The 14,704-nt window shown below is 38.2% G+C and overlaps 2 protein-coding genes across 4 annotated transcripts in view; both read right to left on the bottom strand.

The window, feature by feature from the left end:
• On the bottom strand, positions 1 to 8,861 carry LOC146458540 (tachykinin-like peptides receptor 86C). Its single transcript, XM_085091049.1, has 5 exons — positions 8,315 to 8,861; positions 5,151 to 5,306; positions 4,210 to 4,480; positions 3,321 to 3,575; positions 1 to 2,670 (listed from the first exon to the last, which is right to left on the bottom strand). Exons 2-5 carry the CDS (start codon positions 5,264 to 5,266, stop codon positions 2,335 to 2,337), a joined length of 978 nt encoding a protein of 325 aa, XP_084947175.1. The 5' UTR covers positions 5,267 to 5,306; positions 8,315 to 8,861; the 3' UTR covers positions 1 to 2,334.
• A 1,081-nt stretch (positions 8,862 to 9,942) lies between these two features.
• Positions 9,943 to 14,704, bottom strand: part of LOC146458536 (pyroglutamylated RF-amide peptide receptor-like) — a 57,629-nt gene continuing 52,867 nt past the window's right edge. For 2 of the 3 annotated variants that reach the window (XM_085091045.1, XM_085091044.1), the window contains exons 2-5: positions 12,434 to 12,588; positions 11,598 to 11,868; positions 10,786 to 11,040; positions 9,943 to 10,345 (exon numbers count right to left, since the gene is read on the bottom strand). In XM_085091045.1, the coding sequence (XP_084947171.1) occupies positions 10,016 to 10,345; positions 10,786 to 11,040; positions 11,598 to 11,868; positions 12,434 to 12,561 (984 nt within the window). In that variant the 5' untranslated portion in view covers positions 12,562 to 12,588 and the 3' untranslated portion in view covers positions 9,943 to 10,015. The remainder of the gene's footprint in view (positions 10,346 to 10,785; positions 11,041 to 11,597; positions 11,869 to 12,433; positions 12,589 to 14,704) is intronic. The other variant, XM_085091047.1, reaches the window with a different exon arrangement.

Below are 14,704 nucleotides of genomic sequence, written 5' to 3'. Positions count from 1 at the left end.
TCCGTTTTTCTGCTTTGCGGTTGCTAATATAAACACATGCGCGATACGAAAGGTAAATTTTAGTCTTAAATTCGTTTGTATCAGCTGTCAGCGAGAACAACATTTAAGATCATATTCAATGAATTTTATTCCAGTACGGTGAAAATGATGAACTCCCACGTATTCTGCCATTACCGCTCTATATCCAATGAACGTCCCTCTAAAACAGGTATTTTATATTACCTCCCCTGTCTGGTAAACTACTTGTGTACAATTAACTCCCCCACCGTCTGGCCTTCTCAACAACGGGGTACCTATTTTTCTATCCTCCACTGACAGTTATAAATTGAAATGTGTTTTAAATTAATGTATCTCGCACCGTTTTAAAGTTTGTCAGTTCTTAATTCTATTTTCGGAGAAATCGAATGGACGCATCTCTTTAACAAACTCTCCCGTAAAAGGGCAATAAACAAATCAATTAAATAAACAACAAAGGCCCCTTCTGGTCGTAGACCGTAAGCCGCCAGTAATGGAGGCGCAAGTTCGAAGTATAGAAAGAACTGAATGATCATAACCGGTCACAGGGAAACCTCACTTGGCCTTCTGCCATTTTGAAATATGATGTACAACTGCCTCATTCAAATGCTACAATTCGCACTGTGTCTACCTTAATTCAGAATAACAACCATTTTGTGTGAAAGTAGGTATTGTGCAGAACGTCACGCGCATTGCGGTACCGTAAGTCGCGGCCTGAGCAATATTTGGACTTCATTTAGACTGCAAACAAGCATTGATTTAACTTTTGTTAATACTAAGGTATTAGAAGCATCCCAATACGTTTCGATGCTCTTACAACTATGGAAAATTAAATATGTATAATGTACAATAATGATACTTCAATGATGTACACTATACTAATATAAAAGACCATAAAACTAGAATCTATACTTAGAATATATCTAGAAAAGGAAAAGTCTTCAGTTTGGATTTAAAACTAACCAGACTGTCTGAGCTCTCGCGCTGTCGACTCGGAGTTTAGATATGACAGCAGATCGGTCAAACCTGGAATTAATAACTGAATAGAGTTGGATGTCATCCGTATACAACATGCAGTCCATGCCATGTGCTCTTATCCCATCTTTAGTCGATGCGAAGAATAACTGGGAGTTAAAGTGGATCCAGTACTGAGCCCTGAGGCACTCCATACCGGAGTATCTTGGAAGTGGACATAATATTCCTGACTACGTTCAGTCAAATAAGACCTGAACCAGAACAGCGCAGTCCCACCGACTCCGTAACTCCGCTCTTGTCTGTCAGTCAGCAGGGTGTGGTCTATAGTGTCGAAAGCTGACAACATATCAAGCAACACAAGAGCAGCCTCAGAATGCGTGCCAATTGCCCAAAGCACATCATTAAGAACACGCCCCATCGCTGTTTCCGTTCTGTAGAACTGTTTGTAGGCTGACTGAAATTCTGCAAGCAGTTTATTCTTCATCAGGTAACCAATGAACTGCTGAGACGCAATCCTTTCCATTAGCTTCGAGAGAAAAGCTATATTTGTAAAAAAAAAAAAAAAAAACAGCAACAACAACAAAAAACAACCGTGCCGCCCAGTACAGGAGTGAGGCTCACGCGCGTGAATCTACGCTTTCCGATCTCCCTCCGTGAATTTTAACAGACTGTTGTGCAGAACACACTTTATTAAAATCTTCATGATGTTCAAAGTGTTTAAGGTCACGCACTCTACTTTTCTCTTTATCCCAGCAGTTCCTGTACACTTTGCTTGGAAAGTCTAAGACTGCACCATTAACATAACTATGTTTACTGTCCGCGATAAATAAACTATAACTGTCTCTATGTCTTCGTCCACGTCTATGGCTATGTCTACATCTATATCTTCGTTTGCGTGTTTATCTATGTTTGTGTCTTTGTTTATGTCTATGTCTATACCTATGTTTATGCCTGTGTCCATGTGGTATATGGTCTACGTTTGTGTCTGTCTATGTCCATGTTTGTGTCTATGCCTGTGTCTATACCTAAATATGTGTCTATGTTGTAGGTTAAAATGAATCCAGGTTAAAATGATTTCAACGTAGGTTGATTTGTATTTTCTTTTGTTAAGGTTGGTTAATTTACGTCTGAAACAAATGAAAATACAAATTAACCTAGGTTGAAATCATTTTAACCTGGGATTCATTTTAACCTACAACATCTATGTCCATGCTTTTGTCTTTGTTGATGTCTGTTTCTATTGTGTCCATGTCTATGTCTATGTCTATGTTTGTGTCTAGCTTGTCTATGTCTATGTGTACGTCCTGTACATTTGACATGTAACAAACGTCTCCCTTTGGAGCTTTATCCTACTTTCTGTCTCGGTTCTGTGGCTCTATTAACGCTTTCGTTTCTCTGATTTTCTCTGATCCTGTTATTTGCTGGTTGGCAAATGCAGCAGATCATTCCCTTGATCTTCTCCCTGAATCGTTGATTCACCAGAGCGTACACAATTGGGTTGATAGCGGAATTGAAAATGATCATTGTGCTAGCAGTAGCATGTGCTGCACCATGAATGCTGTAACCGGGAATATGAGTGGCGAGGATGTAGCTAGTCGTCTGAGGCAGCCAACAAACCGCAAAGATGGCACTGACAGTTATGACCATTAAGGTGACTCGCTTCCGTACCCTCAACACACCCTGTGTGAACATAGTTCAATGTCATTAGAAATGAGTTTCCAAATCTAAGAATGATGCCAGCCTCAGATTGAAATTGACTTATCTCTTGGTAGAAGAAGACACGGAATAAGTGACTGGAGTGAAGAAAGCAGTAAAAATGAAACAGTCATTCAGGGAACTCATAGAGAGAATTACTCGATTAGTCTGCGTATAAACCAGAAACCACAGTTTAATAACGCGATGGGAACATCGCCCCATCCCCCCAAAAAGAAAATGATAAAAAGATAACAACTCTTGCCCTCACCCCCCTCGAAAAGGAAATCTCTCACTAAACACCACCAAATGTGTTATTATGAAGATTAGAGCGGTTTTCAATAGAGTGTCGTAAAATTAAAACCAAAGTAATTACTCTGGCCAATCACAACAGGTGCAAACAGCACAATGAACCAATCAGAATTCAAAGCAAATACGTGTAACCGGCGCCAAGCGCGGGAAATCGCGTGAGGCGAAAACATGATTGGTTTTGGTCTTACATCTTATTGGTTGAGAAAGTGGCGGGAGTTTTGTTAACCAATCACAGAGCGTAGTAATGCAAAAGCAAAGTAAAAACGCAATTACTTTCGATACTCAATTGAAAACCACTCTAAAGAACTTGTTTTCATTTTTCAAACCTGTTGTCGGTTGTTTTCTGCATTAGGCTCCGCAGGTTTGCACCACAATGTATGAACGATGTTGGAGTATAGAATAACCATGAATATGACAGGGAGAAAAGCCACGAAAAGAAACCAAACCAAGCTGTGAGCTTTGCTCATCCATTCCTTGGGCCACATAAGCTGGCAAGAATCCGTTTCTTTGTCAAAATTTCTTATCAGGAAAGTTGGGAAAGTTATAACCAGCCCAAACATCCAAGAACAAGGTATAACCACCTGGAATGGCAAAAAAAAAAAGGAATGAATGTTATGGGCACGATTCCCTTTGCGGACTCAGACATTTTATTCCCACGCAAAGAAATTACAAACTACAAGATACAATGGAATAATTTAAATTAAGCTACAAAGAAGGAGGAGACCGAAAAGAAACTAGAATTCTTATGCATGATTAGGCCTTCCCAATTAACTTAACTTGACTACAAATAATTACGTTAGTTACATGGCGTTAGAAATCACGTGTTATTCTTAGTTTTTGATGATTGTATTTAAGCTTCACCGACCTCTTCAATGTCAGTTCCAGATATGGACGGGAAAAAAGGGCAGGACAACCCTCTAGGAGGGACGTTCGAGATTATCGGGGTAAGATATCGGTACTACACTGACAAAAATGCCTGGGACCTTGGCATCAAGTTGCTTGTGTTAAGTTGGAGACAGCGAGAGATTCTGTATAAGCCAGGTTCTTCACTGGCTTCACTTTCAGAAAGTGTAACATAGGATATATAGTTTTATCTTCTGAGAAGTAAAGACCATTATTATTATCATCATCATCATCATCATCATCATCATCATCATCATCATCATCATCATCATTATTAGTATTATTATTATTATTACTGTATCATCAGCATACCTTCAGGTTGCGATTAGAAAGCTTTCCCTTGTTTCCATGGGGATGCTTGATGGAAAAGTACCGTTCGGTAGATATGGCAACCAAAGTGAAAACTGAGGTGGCACTGGCGGCCCAGGCCAAGTTTCCACCTGTCACTACCCTGCAGAGTACTGTGCCAGTTATCCCCTCTGGGTGGGTGAAAGTGTTGATAAAAATGTATCTTGGAGCGAAAAATGTGACCGCAGTCATGTCGGCGACAGCTAGGTTCATCAGAAGGTAACAGATTGGTGTTCTGTGAAAAATTGGTGAATTGATCTTAGTTTTAGAATATCAAGCAGCTGCTGAAATAACACATTTTTGTCTTTTGTTTTTCTTTTTTTGGTGTTGTTGTTTTCTCTTAAAAATGAAATGTAGTCGAAATAAAGCCGATGACATACAAACCATAAACAACAAGAGGAGAACCGCAAGATAACTTTGCCTTGTAAAAGTTCAACATTCTACGTTTTTGCTGTGCAAACAAATAACATGTAAATTTAGGCTACAAAAGCATGTAAATTTCAGCCAAAATAACATGGAAAATGTTTGAATAGAAGATGAAAGCAACATGTAAATATCCAGAACAAGACATGTAAATAACATAGAGACTAGAGATTAGGAGGAACGTTCGATGATCTCGATCCCAGGCTCTGTTTCCGTTGCCAAGTTGCAAAATCTGCGGGGGATGCCATATACGCGTTCCAAGATCCATTCATTCGTTGTCCCATACAATCTTGACTCCAAACGCTATTAGGAGTGCGTTCTTTCAAACGTCGAATGCAATAAGCCATAAGGGCGTAAATGATATGTAGATTTTCGGGCAGTACATCGAAATAACATCAATTTCCAGAGATAATAAAAGATGGAAATTAGAAATGAGGCTGTGAGAACTGCAACAACCAGTATATCACACGTTCCCAACTTACCTCATATCTCGATTCTTCAGTACGATAGCACAAACCAGAGAGTTCCCCACGACGTTTAAAATTGTCAGTACGGAAACCACTGCTGTTATGGCGACTTTTGTGCGTTCAGACTCCATGTACAAAGGCTAGGCTTCAGGAGATGCTTTAGTTGCCTGTCTAAAGCAATATAATAATAATAATAATAACAATAATAATAATAATAATAATAATAATAATAATAATAATAATAATAATAATAATAATAATAATAATAATAATAATAATAATAATAATAATAATAATAATTAAGCTGGCCAAGCTGGACTTTCCTAGACTGCTATAGTAACTTAATTATGGGTTGATTAATAGGTTTCTGAATTTTTCTCATTTTAGTGCATGATTGGAAACACTCTGACTGGGCATTTATTTAGAATATTCTTAGTATGAGGGTATGTATATTTTTATTACATCAGTGGAAATTGTTCTTTTATCTTTTGAACCAAACCCATATAAATTAGCTTTTATATAAGATGTTGGTATTTTAACTGTGAAATCACTCAGGTTTTAATAGAATCAAACTGTATCTAGTAGATTTTATTGTTGTAAATAAAAAAGTTATTATATAATAATAATAATAATGATAATAATAATCATCATCATATAAATAATAATAATAATAATAATAATAATAATAATAATAATAATGATGATGATAATAATAATAATAATAATAATAATAATAATAAAATAGATCATTATTATTAAAATTTAAAAAAAAATTAAAAAAAATAAAAATAATAATACTGATAAGAAGAAGAATGTAAACAATTTATAACATTATAATAAGAGTGAATTTTCTCAGAATATTTGCATCTAAACAGTTTCCATACCACATCACTTTGTTGCTTTTTAATTGAACAGAATGTTACAGCAGGTGTCCTCTAAGCTAAGGTAAAAGTTACAGTCTCACTACTAGCCTAGGTCGCCTACACGGCCGGAGCTTAGCTCGGTTTCAGCAGCATGAAGCAACTAGGAGTATTGCTACTTCCCTGGATGGGATGCTTGTCATCACAGGGTTACACCCACAGCAGTATCCCGTCGGTAACCATTTATACACATGGGTGAAGAGAATGTAGATTTCTTTCACGCTAAGATGAAAAAGCAAACTGAAAATGGGCAAAAACAATAAAAAGTAGACTGCGAGAAGTCGTACCTTTTTCCTGAGATTACGCGCGCAGAGAGAATTATGCAAATTACAAAAGTGAACTCGCGTCTCGAGGCCTCACCGCTCGCTAGATCCATCGCGCGATACAGAACTTAGGAACAGAAAGAGACTACTCGCGGTCTAAATAAAAAAAGCGTCTACAAGCAGACGTGACGGCACATAATATTGGCATAAGAATAAAGAAAAAATGTCACTTTCAATTGTCTCCGAACCGGGAATAACTTGTATATATCTAACAAGAAGCATCTACGGCTGGTACTAGACGGTTAAAATTTGCCAAATTGTTGTCTTCAGTAATAGTTTTTCGAAAAAAGAGCAAAGTTTGGATGCCGTGCGAATGTAAATCTTACGTTCGGGAGATGTTTACTCGATCGTGACCAGAGGCAAATGAGCGATTCAACTTTTTTCCCAGCACCCTTTGTGGGTGGTGACGCACATCGCCTGGCTGATCTCAGTTGTCGTCTAAGCCATTTGAGGGGTGACGTCTAACTTGATAAAATCTATTTTGTGTAATTGTGCACAGCGCTATTGAAAGTCCCTTCCGATCAAGTGATAAAACGTTGACAGAAACCGTCGTTTGGACGTACAAAGGTAACTGAAACACTGAAAACACCGGCAAGATTTCGGTCACCTGCTAGACAACCGATATCGTTCACGCATATCAAGTTTCATTCGGCAACAGCGCGACGCGCTGAACTAAGTTTACGGCGGTTCTTGGGAGGTAAACTGAGCAGTAATGTCTTTCCACTTATACCCAACTTGTTCCATTTTAAGCCCCTCGGCAAAAACCTGGAAACGCTCTCTTTTGAGTCACAATGTTTTGTCCATTGGTAACCATGTTAATAATGATATTAATAATAACAGCATTTATTTAAACACGATTTAAAGTTAAGCAAAGCTGATGTGGTCGTGTACAATCAATAAAATTAAACTTCCTAAACTAATCACAATAAAACTAATATAAGAATTCTACGTATTTACAATATATGTGGCTGAAAAGTACTCTTGAGTGACATTTTAAAAGCGTCAATGTCGCAAATTAATCTCATTTGGTTTTCTAGGGCATTCCACCGAATAATTGACTTGTATGAACATGATTTCTTGATCATATCAGTCCAAAAGAACTTACAATTGCACCTTATAGCTTATCTAATGGAGTAGTACTAGTGAAGCTTAATTGTTTTGCGCGTTAAGCAAATGGCTTTCGACATAAGCCAAAATATATTTTCATTCACTGACAAGTTCAATTTACGAGTTCACTCACAGAGCTCCTTGATCTGTGATGTTTAACCCTTAAAGGTGACCAATCCAAAAGCTTGTCATGACTTAAATAAATAAAGCCTTCACTCGAATGCCCAGCCAAGCCGGAGATTAACAAGACCCGATGTTGACCAAGTTCTTTATTCTTTTTTTCCTTTTTTTGCATTTTCGTCTCGTCCATATACGTGAATTGTGAAGGTTTAAAGCCACCTATACTGCCTTTCGGTATTGTCGCATAATATCCAACAACGTTAACTGCAATAGCTGTAAACGGCAAAAAGTTAAAGAACAAGGCCAACCTCCAGCCATACTGCCCAGACAAGCTTCCTCAGTCGAGCATTTCTTATATTGCTCTTCAACTACAACGTGAGACAATAAAGGGAAAATATACAAAGCTACATGTCAGCTAGTATTTTTGGTATCAGAATTAGATGAAGATGTGACAATGGCAAATTTGACTGCCATACTAACTTTAAGGAGCTGTTTCAAACATTAAAGTACCGGAAAGAGTCAGAAACCGGTAATATATTATGCTTTTATTATGCCGCGGCCTAATGATGTCCGAAGGCGATTGTACACATACACAAATTTTATTTAAACTTAAAATTTAAGAGTAGCTTTAGAGACTAGTGTAAGAGAGTTTGGCTGTAACAGCCATAGGTGTGAATTACGGAGTTTATCATGTAGTCTTTTTACTTACCACTCCCTCAAGAGCTTGTTTTTAATGTCAAGGTCCAGTAGCAAGACTAAGGAAGAAGCAAGTTAATGTCCAATTGAGGCAAGCGTGGTAAACAGGAAGCCGTAATCTAATAATCCTCCTACACGAAATTTAAACAGGAAATTTTAAAATTCTAGGGTTTTCTCCACCTACATTACCTATATAGCAATAAACGGATGTGAAAAATACCGGCTATACCAGTTTATGAGTAGCCAATGTATTGCTGGCTCATGAATTCAATTGGAACTTCACAAATGCTAGATTAAGGGTCTATTTACCGATCTCGTTGCTAAGTTACAAGGTTGCTACCCAAGTACAATTTCACTTCTGGTTACTGCGGCCGACGAGTTCTCTAGGAAACGTTCCAAGTTTTGTTTGCTTGTGTGCTGATCTACTCACACCTTTTTTGTTGTTGTTCTTAGTTTATTCTTATATCCAACCGAAACTTATTGTTTTTGGTGTGGATCTGTTTTCGATATTTCAAGCTGAAGGAATAAAGAGGATTACACAAAGACATAATTGGGAGACATGTATGGAAACAGCGACAAGAATTTTGTAAAATATTTCTTCCATTCTTAAGATGAAAACGTCGGTGTTTTCCAGCCAATTTCAGGTCGGCTTTCAAATATTCTAGACTGACGGTGAAGAGCTTCTTTGTCTACAAACTCTATGGACTAAGGTAATTAATATTTTTGGAAAGTGCTTGATCTTCTAACGCTTTTGCAGTTTTTCCTCAGGTTTTTTGTAGCTTGCTAGTTTCTACGAAATTACGATAAGCTAGTTTCCAAATTCAGGAAGATGCAGAACTCATTTGTAAGAATTTCAGAGCGAATGTATAAAACAAACATTCACTGATAAAATACAGCAGACTGAAATTTGCTCGGAAAGAAATTAGGAAGAGCCTTTTAGTTAATACACGCAACGCCAAGTATGGCTGACAAGTTTGTCCGTCAAAATTTAGCAGTCACATTCTAGGGTTGGCCAAATATTTATTCCAAAAGCGATGCGAGTTTGTGTTCTGTTTGTAAGGCTTTTCTGAAGCGCTCTAACCAACACTGAAGCTTGGTTGTTGGCAATCAGAATCGATCTAATCTAATGTTCTCATAATCGCGGAAAGAAAACATTAAATATCAGAGCACAGTGTCCCGCTTAAAAAATAAATATGACCACTTCAGTTTACCAGGAAAAATTGCTGCTTAGCTAGAGGACAATATGGATCTGAAAAAGAACACTTTCTTGGACAAAAATTCCATTTTCTTTCTATCGAGGCCGCGTCGCATAATCCAGAAAGTTTAAGCAAATAAGAAATACAGTCTACCAAATAATGGAAAAAAATTGCTCCTTTGCAAACCTCGGATTGAACATTTGAAAAGGGTTTCCTTGCAACGGCGCTAAGCTATGGAATGACCTTTCAGGTTCACTGAAACAGGCGAGAAATATGTCATCCTTTAAACGAAAGGTAAAATCTGTCTGGCCCTAACCCAGAATCTCTATGTCTATATGTCCGGAGGAGACACCCCTCTCTGGTCTATGTCTATGTCTATTTTTTTGTCTATAACTATGCCTGTCTCTATGTGTATATGTCCAGAGGAGACACCCCTTCTGGTCTATGTCTATGTCTATGTCTGTCTCTTTGTCTATGTTTCTCTTGAGCCCCGTATCTCTTCTTGGAGCTCCTGTTTCCTAGATCGGATGAATTGTTCTGTTGACAACTCTCATCCTCTGGTCTACCGTGCCGTGATGTACCCTGTTAGTAGATGACCGGCAAGCACAGCACATTATTGCCTTGATCTTGTCCCTGAATCGTTGATTCATTAGAACATACACAATTGGGTTGATAGCGGAATTGAGCATGATCAAGGCGTTGTTAACATCCTCTCCCACTGCATCAGTGTGCGTAGGGGCATAATACCACAAGAGGTAGATAGCAGAGTTACTCAAATAACAAACTCCGAAGATGGCAGTGACAGTAACAGCCACCAAAGTAACTCGTTTTCGTACTTTCATCACACCCTGCAAGTAAACACAGCTAAATATCAGCATGGATAGTGCAAATTCAGCGTTTTGATTGGCTTAGCGACCATGAGATATCAGAACCACGCTCAAGAAATAGCGGTCATTAAATCGTCTTCTGGTTGTTCTTCTATAACGAAATCAGCAAAATCTCGCAATATTTCTTGCTTGTTTTCAATAGAAGAATTATTCTACTCGCTCTTGTTGGATTCGGGATGTTTGCCACGTTGAGTACATATTCAACCCGTGAAGACGCGCAAACGTCATCTAGTCCTCACTTGACCTCAGGAAGTGGTCATGTAATAAATTAGAGTAGTTTCATTTACTGATACACTTAGATTTATGCACTTCGAATAACCTTTCAGTTTACGGATGTTTTATGAAACCTAGCCCATAATTTCAGGATCTGGTGTCTAACGAATTAATTTTTAATTTCAAACCTGTTGTCGATTAGTGCTGTTACTTGGGCCAGCATGTTTGAACCACAATGTGTAAACAATTGTGGAGTACAGAACAACCATCACTGAGACTGGGAGGAAAGCTATGAGCAAAAACCATGCCAGATTGTAAGTTTCAAACATCCATTCCTCGGGAAACGGATAAATGCAAACACCTTGTTCCCTGTCGAATTTGAGAAGACTGAACGCTGGGGTATCCATTATCACACCAAATAACCAAGAACAAGGGATGATTACCTGAAATGAGAAGTGAAATTTTAAATGGCGTTGGGAATTACACACATATATATAACTTTCAATGGTTAAAAAAAAGTACACTTATCAGCTTCTCAGGATAACTTGACGAGACTGCAACCAAAGGTACATTTTTATTTAAAACCGATTTTAGCATTTCTTTGTTGCTTTTGATTACTTTTAAGTGAATTTGAACGGTTTTCTGAGGTTTTGAAGAAATCGAAAAATCCAAGATGGCGGCTGGACGTACAATATACCCCCAGTTGTCATTCTCATGCTTTAAAGCTCTTGAAGTTACGAACACTAGTTTGTGCCCTTTTCTCGTCCTACGCTGAGGAAGTCAAAAAAAGCAAACCTTAATAGGGTTAAGGAACACAAAGAAAATTTAGGGCAACATAAAACGCGCTAAATTATCACCATCATCATCATCATTATTATTATTGTTATTATTATTATTATTATTATTATTATTATTATTATTATTATTATTATTATTAATTTTTGATAAAATGAACTGCAGAGTAATTCACTTTAATGACAAACATAATAAATTAGCGCACCTTCAATTTGCGGTTTGTGAGCTTCCATTTGTTTCCATGAGGGTATATCACCGTATAGTACCGTTCAATTGCTATGGCAACTAGAGTGAATACCGAGGCGGCAGTTCCGATCCAAGCCAAGCTACCAGCTGTAATCAGTTTGCATAATATCGTGCCAGTCATCCCATCCGGGTGAGTGAAGGTGTGATTAAAAATGTATACAGGTGCATAAAAGGTGGCTACAGTCATATCGGCGACAGCTAGGTTCAATAGAAGGAAGTTTATTGGAGTCCTGTCAAAACCAGTGAAAAACACTAAGTTAACAGTTGGCTTGATAGCTTAGTTTGAAGAGCACTGCACCGGCATCGCAGAGGTCATGGGTTAGAATCCCGTTCAAGCCTTTTTTTTTTCAGGCTTTCTTTTCGCAACTGCTTTAAAAGTTGCGTAAATAACCGCGAGGATCTTTGTTCTATCTACTTAGTTAATTAGCGTTATATATAATGCTCCAATCCGGCTTGGCCTGGTTGCGTAAAGGCCCATCCAAGTATTTAAAGATAACCAATGGTTTGGTCGTTTGAATCCGTACTTTTTCGCTCAATTTACTGTCAAATTATGTTGCAGTTTGAAACTAGATAGCCAAAGACAAAATGTCGGCCAGAAATTAGTTACAGAAATTTGTGTCAATAACAACCCTATCATAAAACAGGAGTCAAGTTGAGGATGGAAATGTGTGTAAAGAAACGTACTTATCATGTTATTAAAAAAGAAACAAAAATCCACACGTTTCCATACAGCTTTCATTTCTTGCCCTTACTGTACTTACTAGTTTAGGATAATATTTAGCACCCACCGCGTACCTCATATCTTGATTCTTGATTATGATGGCACAAACCAGAGAGTTGCCGACGATGTTTAATACCAACAGCGTAGAGTGTATTGTTGTTGTGGCAATCTGAACTGATTCGGAATCCGTGTACAAAGACATGGCTACAAGAGATAATACAGTGTCAACCTGAAAGCCAAAAAGCGTACGCGCGTTTTACTTGACAGCCGTAGTCTAAAAATGTGCAATTAGAGACCGCTTTGAACAAAGGATCATTTCGATTATAATTATTTCAAAGTTATATTTAATTTATGAATTTCGGCTTTATACAACACAATTAAGTGACTATGCATACTTAGAATATTGACAACGCAACATGTGTCTTGACATTAAGAAAAACTGTTCTTTCTCGGCCGGCTTCCGGCCTAAGCCGGACCTCGAACCCGCGATTGCCGGCTCGGTGGTCTTGTCCTGTAACACACGACAACGCGAGGCAGTCTTCCGTCGTTTAGATAGTCAACAATTGCCTCGTGACCAAGCAAAAGACACGACGGCAGAAATGCTGCAAGTACCCTCACCCTCCAACCTTCCTACTCGGGTACACCATCGTTCTTCCAGTAAGCAAAGCAAAAGAGATACTCGAGACGATAGTCGAGGGTAATTGTACCTTTAAGAGTCTGATGCTCCAAATTTTTTTATCGTAACCGAGACGCAAACAAGAAAGACATATTGAATGATAACAAACAGTCCACAGTTTAATTTCAGACTGGAGCTAACGTCTCGTTCCAGTGAATGCACTAAGTTCTTTAAAACACAAAGAACAAATAGTATACAGGAATTCAAATACCTCAGAGTTGAAACTCAGTGTGCTTATCTTGACTTGGCAGGTTCACAAAATAGTACCAGCATAAACAGTAACTAACATGGAAGAGAAGCGATATAATTACTGCCTTGCAGATGCTAATTACCATTTCAATAAAGGAGCCGCCTTACCTTTTTTCTCCTTTTTCTTTAATTTGCCAGTTGTCAGGTTTAAAATTAAGGCAAAGTTTTATGGTTTGCCAAGCACAAAAAACGTGCAAGCACACAATCTGAAATACCCTTTTCAAGACGTTTTAGTCGAATTTTAGTGTATTTTCAGTAAAGAAAGATGGGACGAAATGGACTGAACAAATGGAACCATTCCAAACCGTGAGGTTATGATCGGCTTGCAAACGTCAGCAAAACACTTAAAACGTTGTCTCCTGTATTCCCGGATCGTTTGATGGCCTTTTAACTTTCCTAATTTCCTGCTTTCTTTCTGCTAACTCGGTTAGCAGTAAAAACTTTACAGTTCTATTGAATTTGGTATGACAGCGGTGATTTTTTGAACTTTTTGTTTTATTGATTTTTCATTGCTGATCGACACATAATTGAAATTGCACTTTGTGCGACATCTTTCTGTTAAAAATAGTTCATACGCGTTTAATTAGGTATTTCAAGCAAATTTGCTTCTAATAAACGTTCCGACAACAGAACTTTGGTTGAAGTAATTGACAGTCGTCACTAGAATATCTCCTAACAATATTCAAATAACAGTTGCCTGTCCAAAACAGCCTCAACACTTTGAGCTGAATGGTCGGACATAAATGTTGAGCCGTTCTCTCGGTTAACAAGTTATTTTTAATTTTCAACCACATGGCGCCACACCAATTGTCAAATCCATCAGTATAGCTCCACTCAACTAAAACAAGTGAGACATAATCAGAAATTATTCAGGATACAGCTGAATTCGAACTTTCCGTTAATTTGCATAATTTTCTCGATAAAACTGAGAGACAAGAAGGTAAGAAATTCCCTTCGCGAAAATGCTACTAAAACAATAGATAGCGAGTGACAAAGAGCGATACCGGCGAATCTCGAGTAACGAGGGGAAAATAACGACCGCAATGCCACAGGCAGCCTTCACGTCGAGTTGTTGTTCGATGCCCTTAGTTAAAAGACCTCCTATTTTGAAAAACTTATTCAAGGCCACCTAATGGGAGTTGGTGAACACAGAAAGCGCGAATTCTAGGGTAACTTATGAATTTTGGAAAATTTTCGGAGTTTTAAAGTCCTGGTTCCAGACCTCTCATGCAAAATCACGGCATCAGTACCAGACCCTCTCGAGCCCATCAGCAAATCGTTAGCTAATTAAGGACGGTGCCTACTTTTGTTACTGCGCATACGTTCTGCGCGTCTCGAGATAGTCGGGTTTCCTAAAGGTAGTGCCTAGTAATACAGGGATATTTTTGCGTGGTTTAAAACTATGCAGACAAAGCAGAAC

The sequence above is a fragment of the Pavona decussata genome, unplaced genomic scaffold, assembly GCF_977016875.1.
Source record: "Pavona decussata unplaced genomic scaffold, jaPavDecu1.1 SCAFFOLD_233, whole genome shotgun sequence".
Taxonomy (NCBI): domain Eukaryota; kingdom Metazoa; phylum Cnidaria; class Anthozoa; order Scleractinia; family Agariciidae; genus Pavona; species Pavona decussata.
This window is presented reverse-complemented; position numbering and strand designations above follow the sequence as displayed.

Excerpts from the sequence above, each read along its gene's own strand:
- LOC146458540 (XM_085091049.1), bottom strand. The coding sequence starts at position 5,266 with ATGGAGTCTGAACGCACAAAAGTCGCCATAACAGCAGTGGTTTCCGTA. Across the intron at positions 4,481-5,150 it reads CTGAAGAATCGAGATATGAG|AACACCAATCTGTTACCTTC; the intron begins GTAAGTTGGGAA and ends AATTTTTCACAG. Across the intron at positions 2,671-3,320 it reads CAGAAAACAACCGACAACAG|GGTGTGTTGAGGGTACGGAA; the intron begins GTTTGAAAAATG and ends ATGTTCACACAG.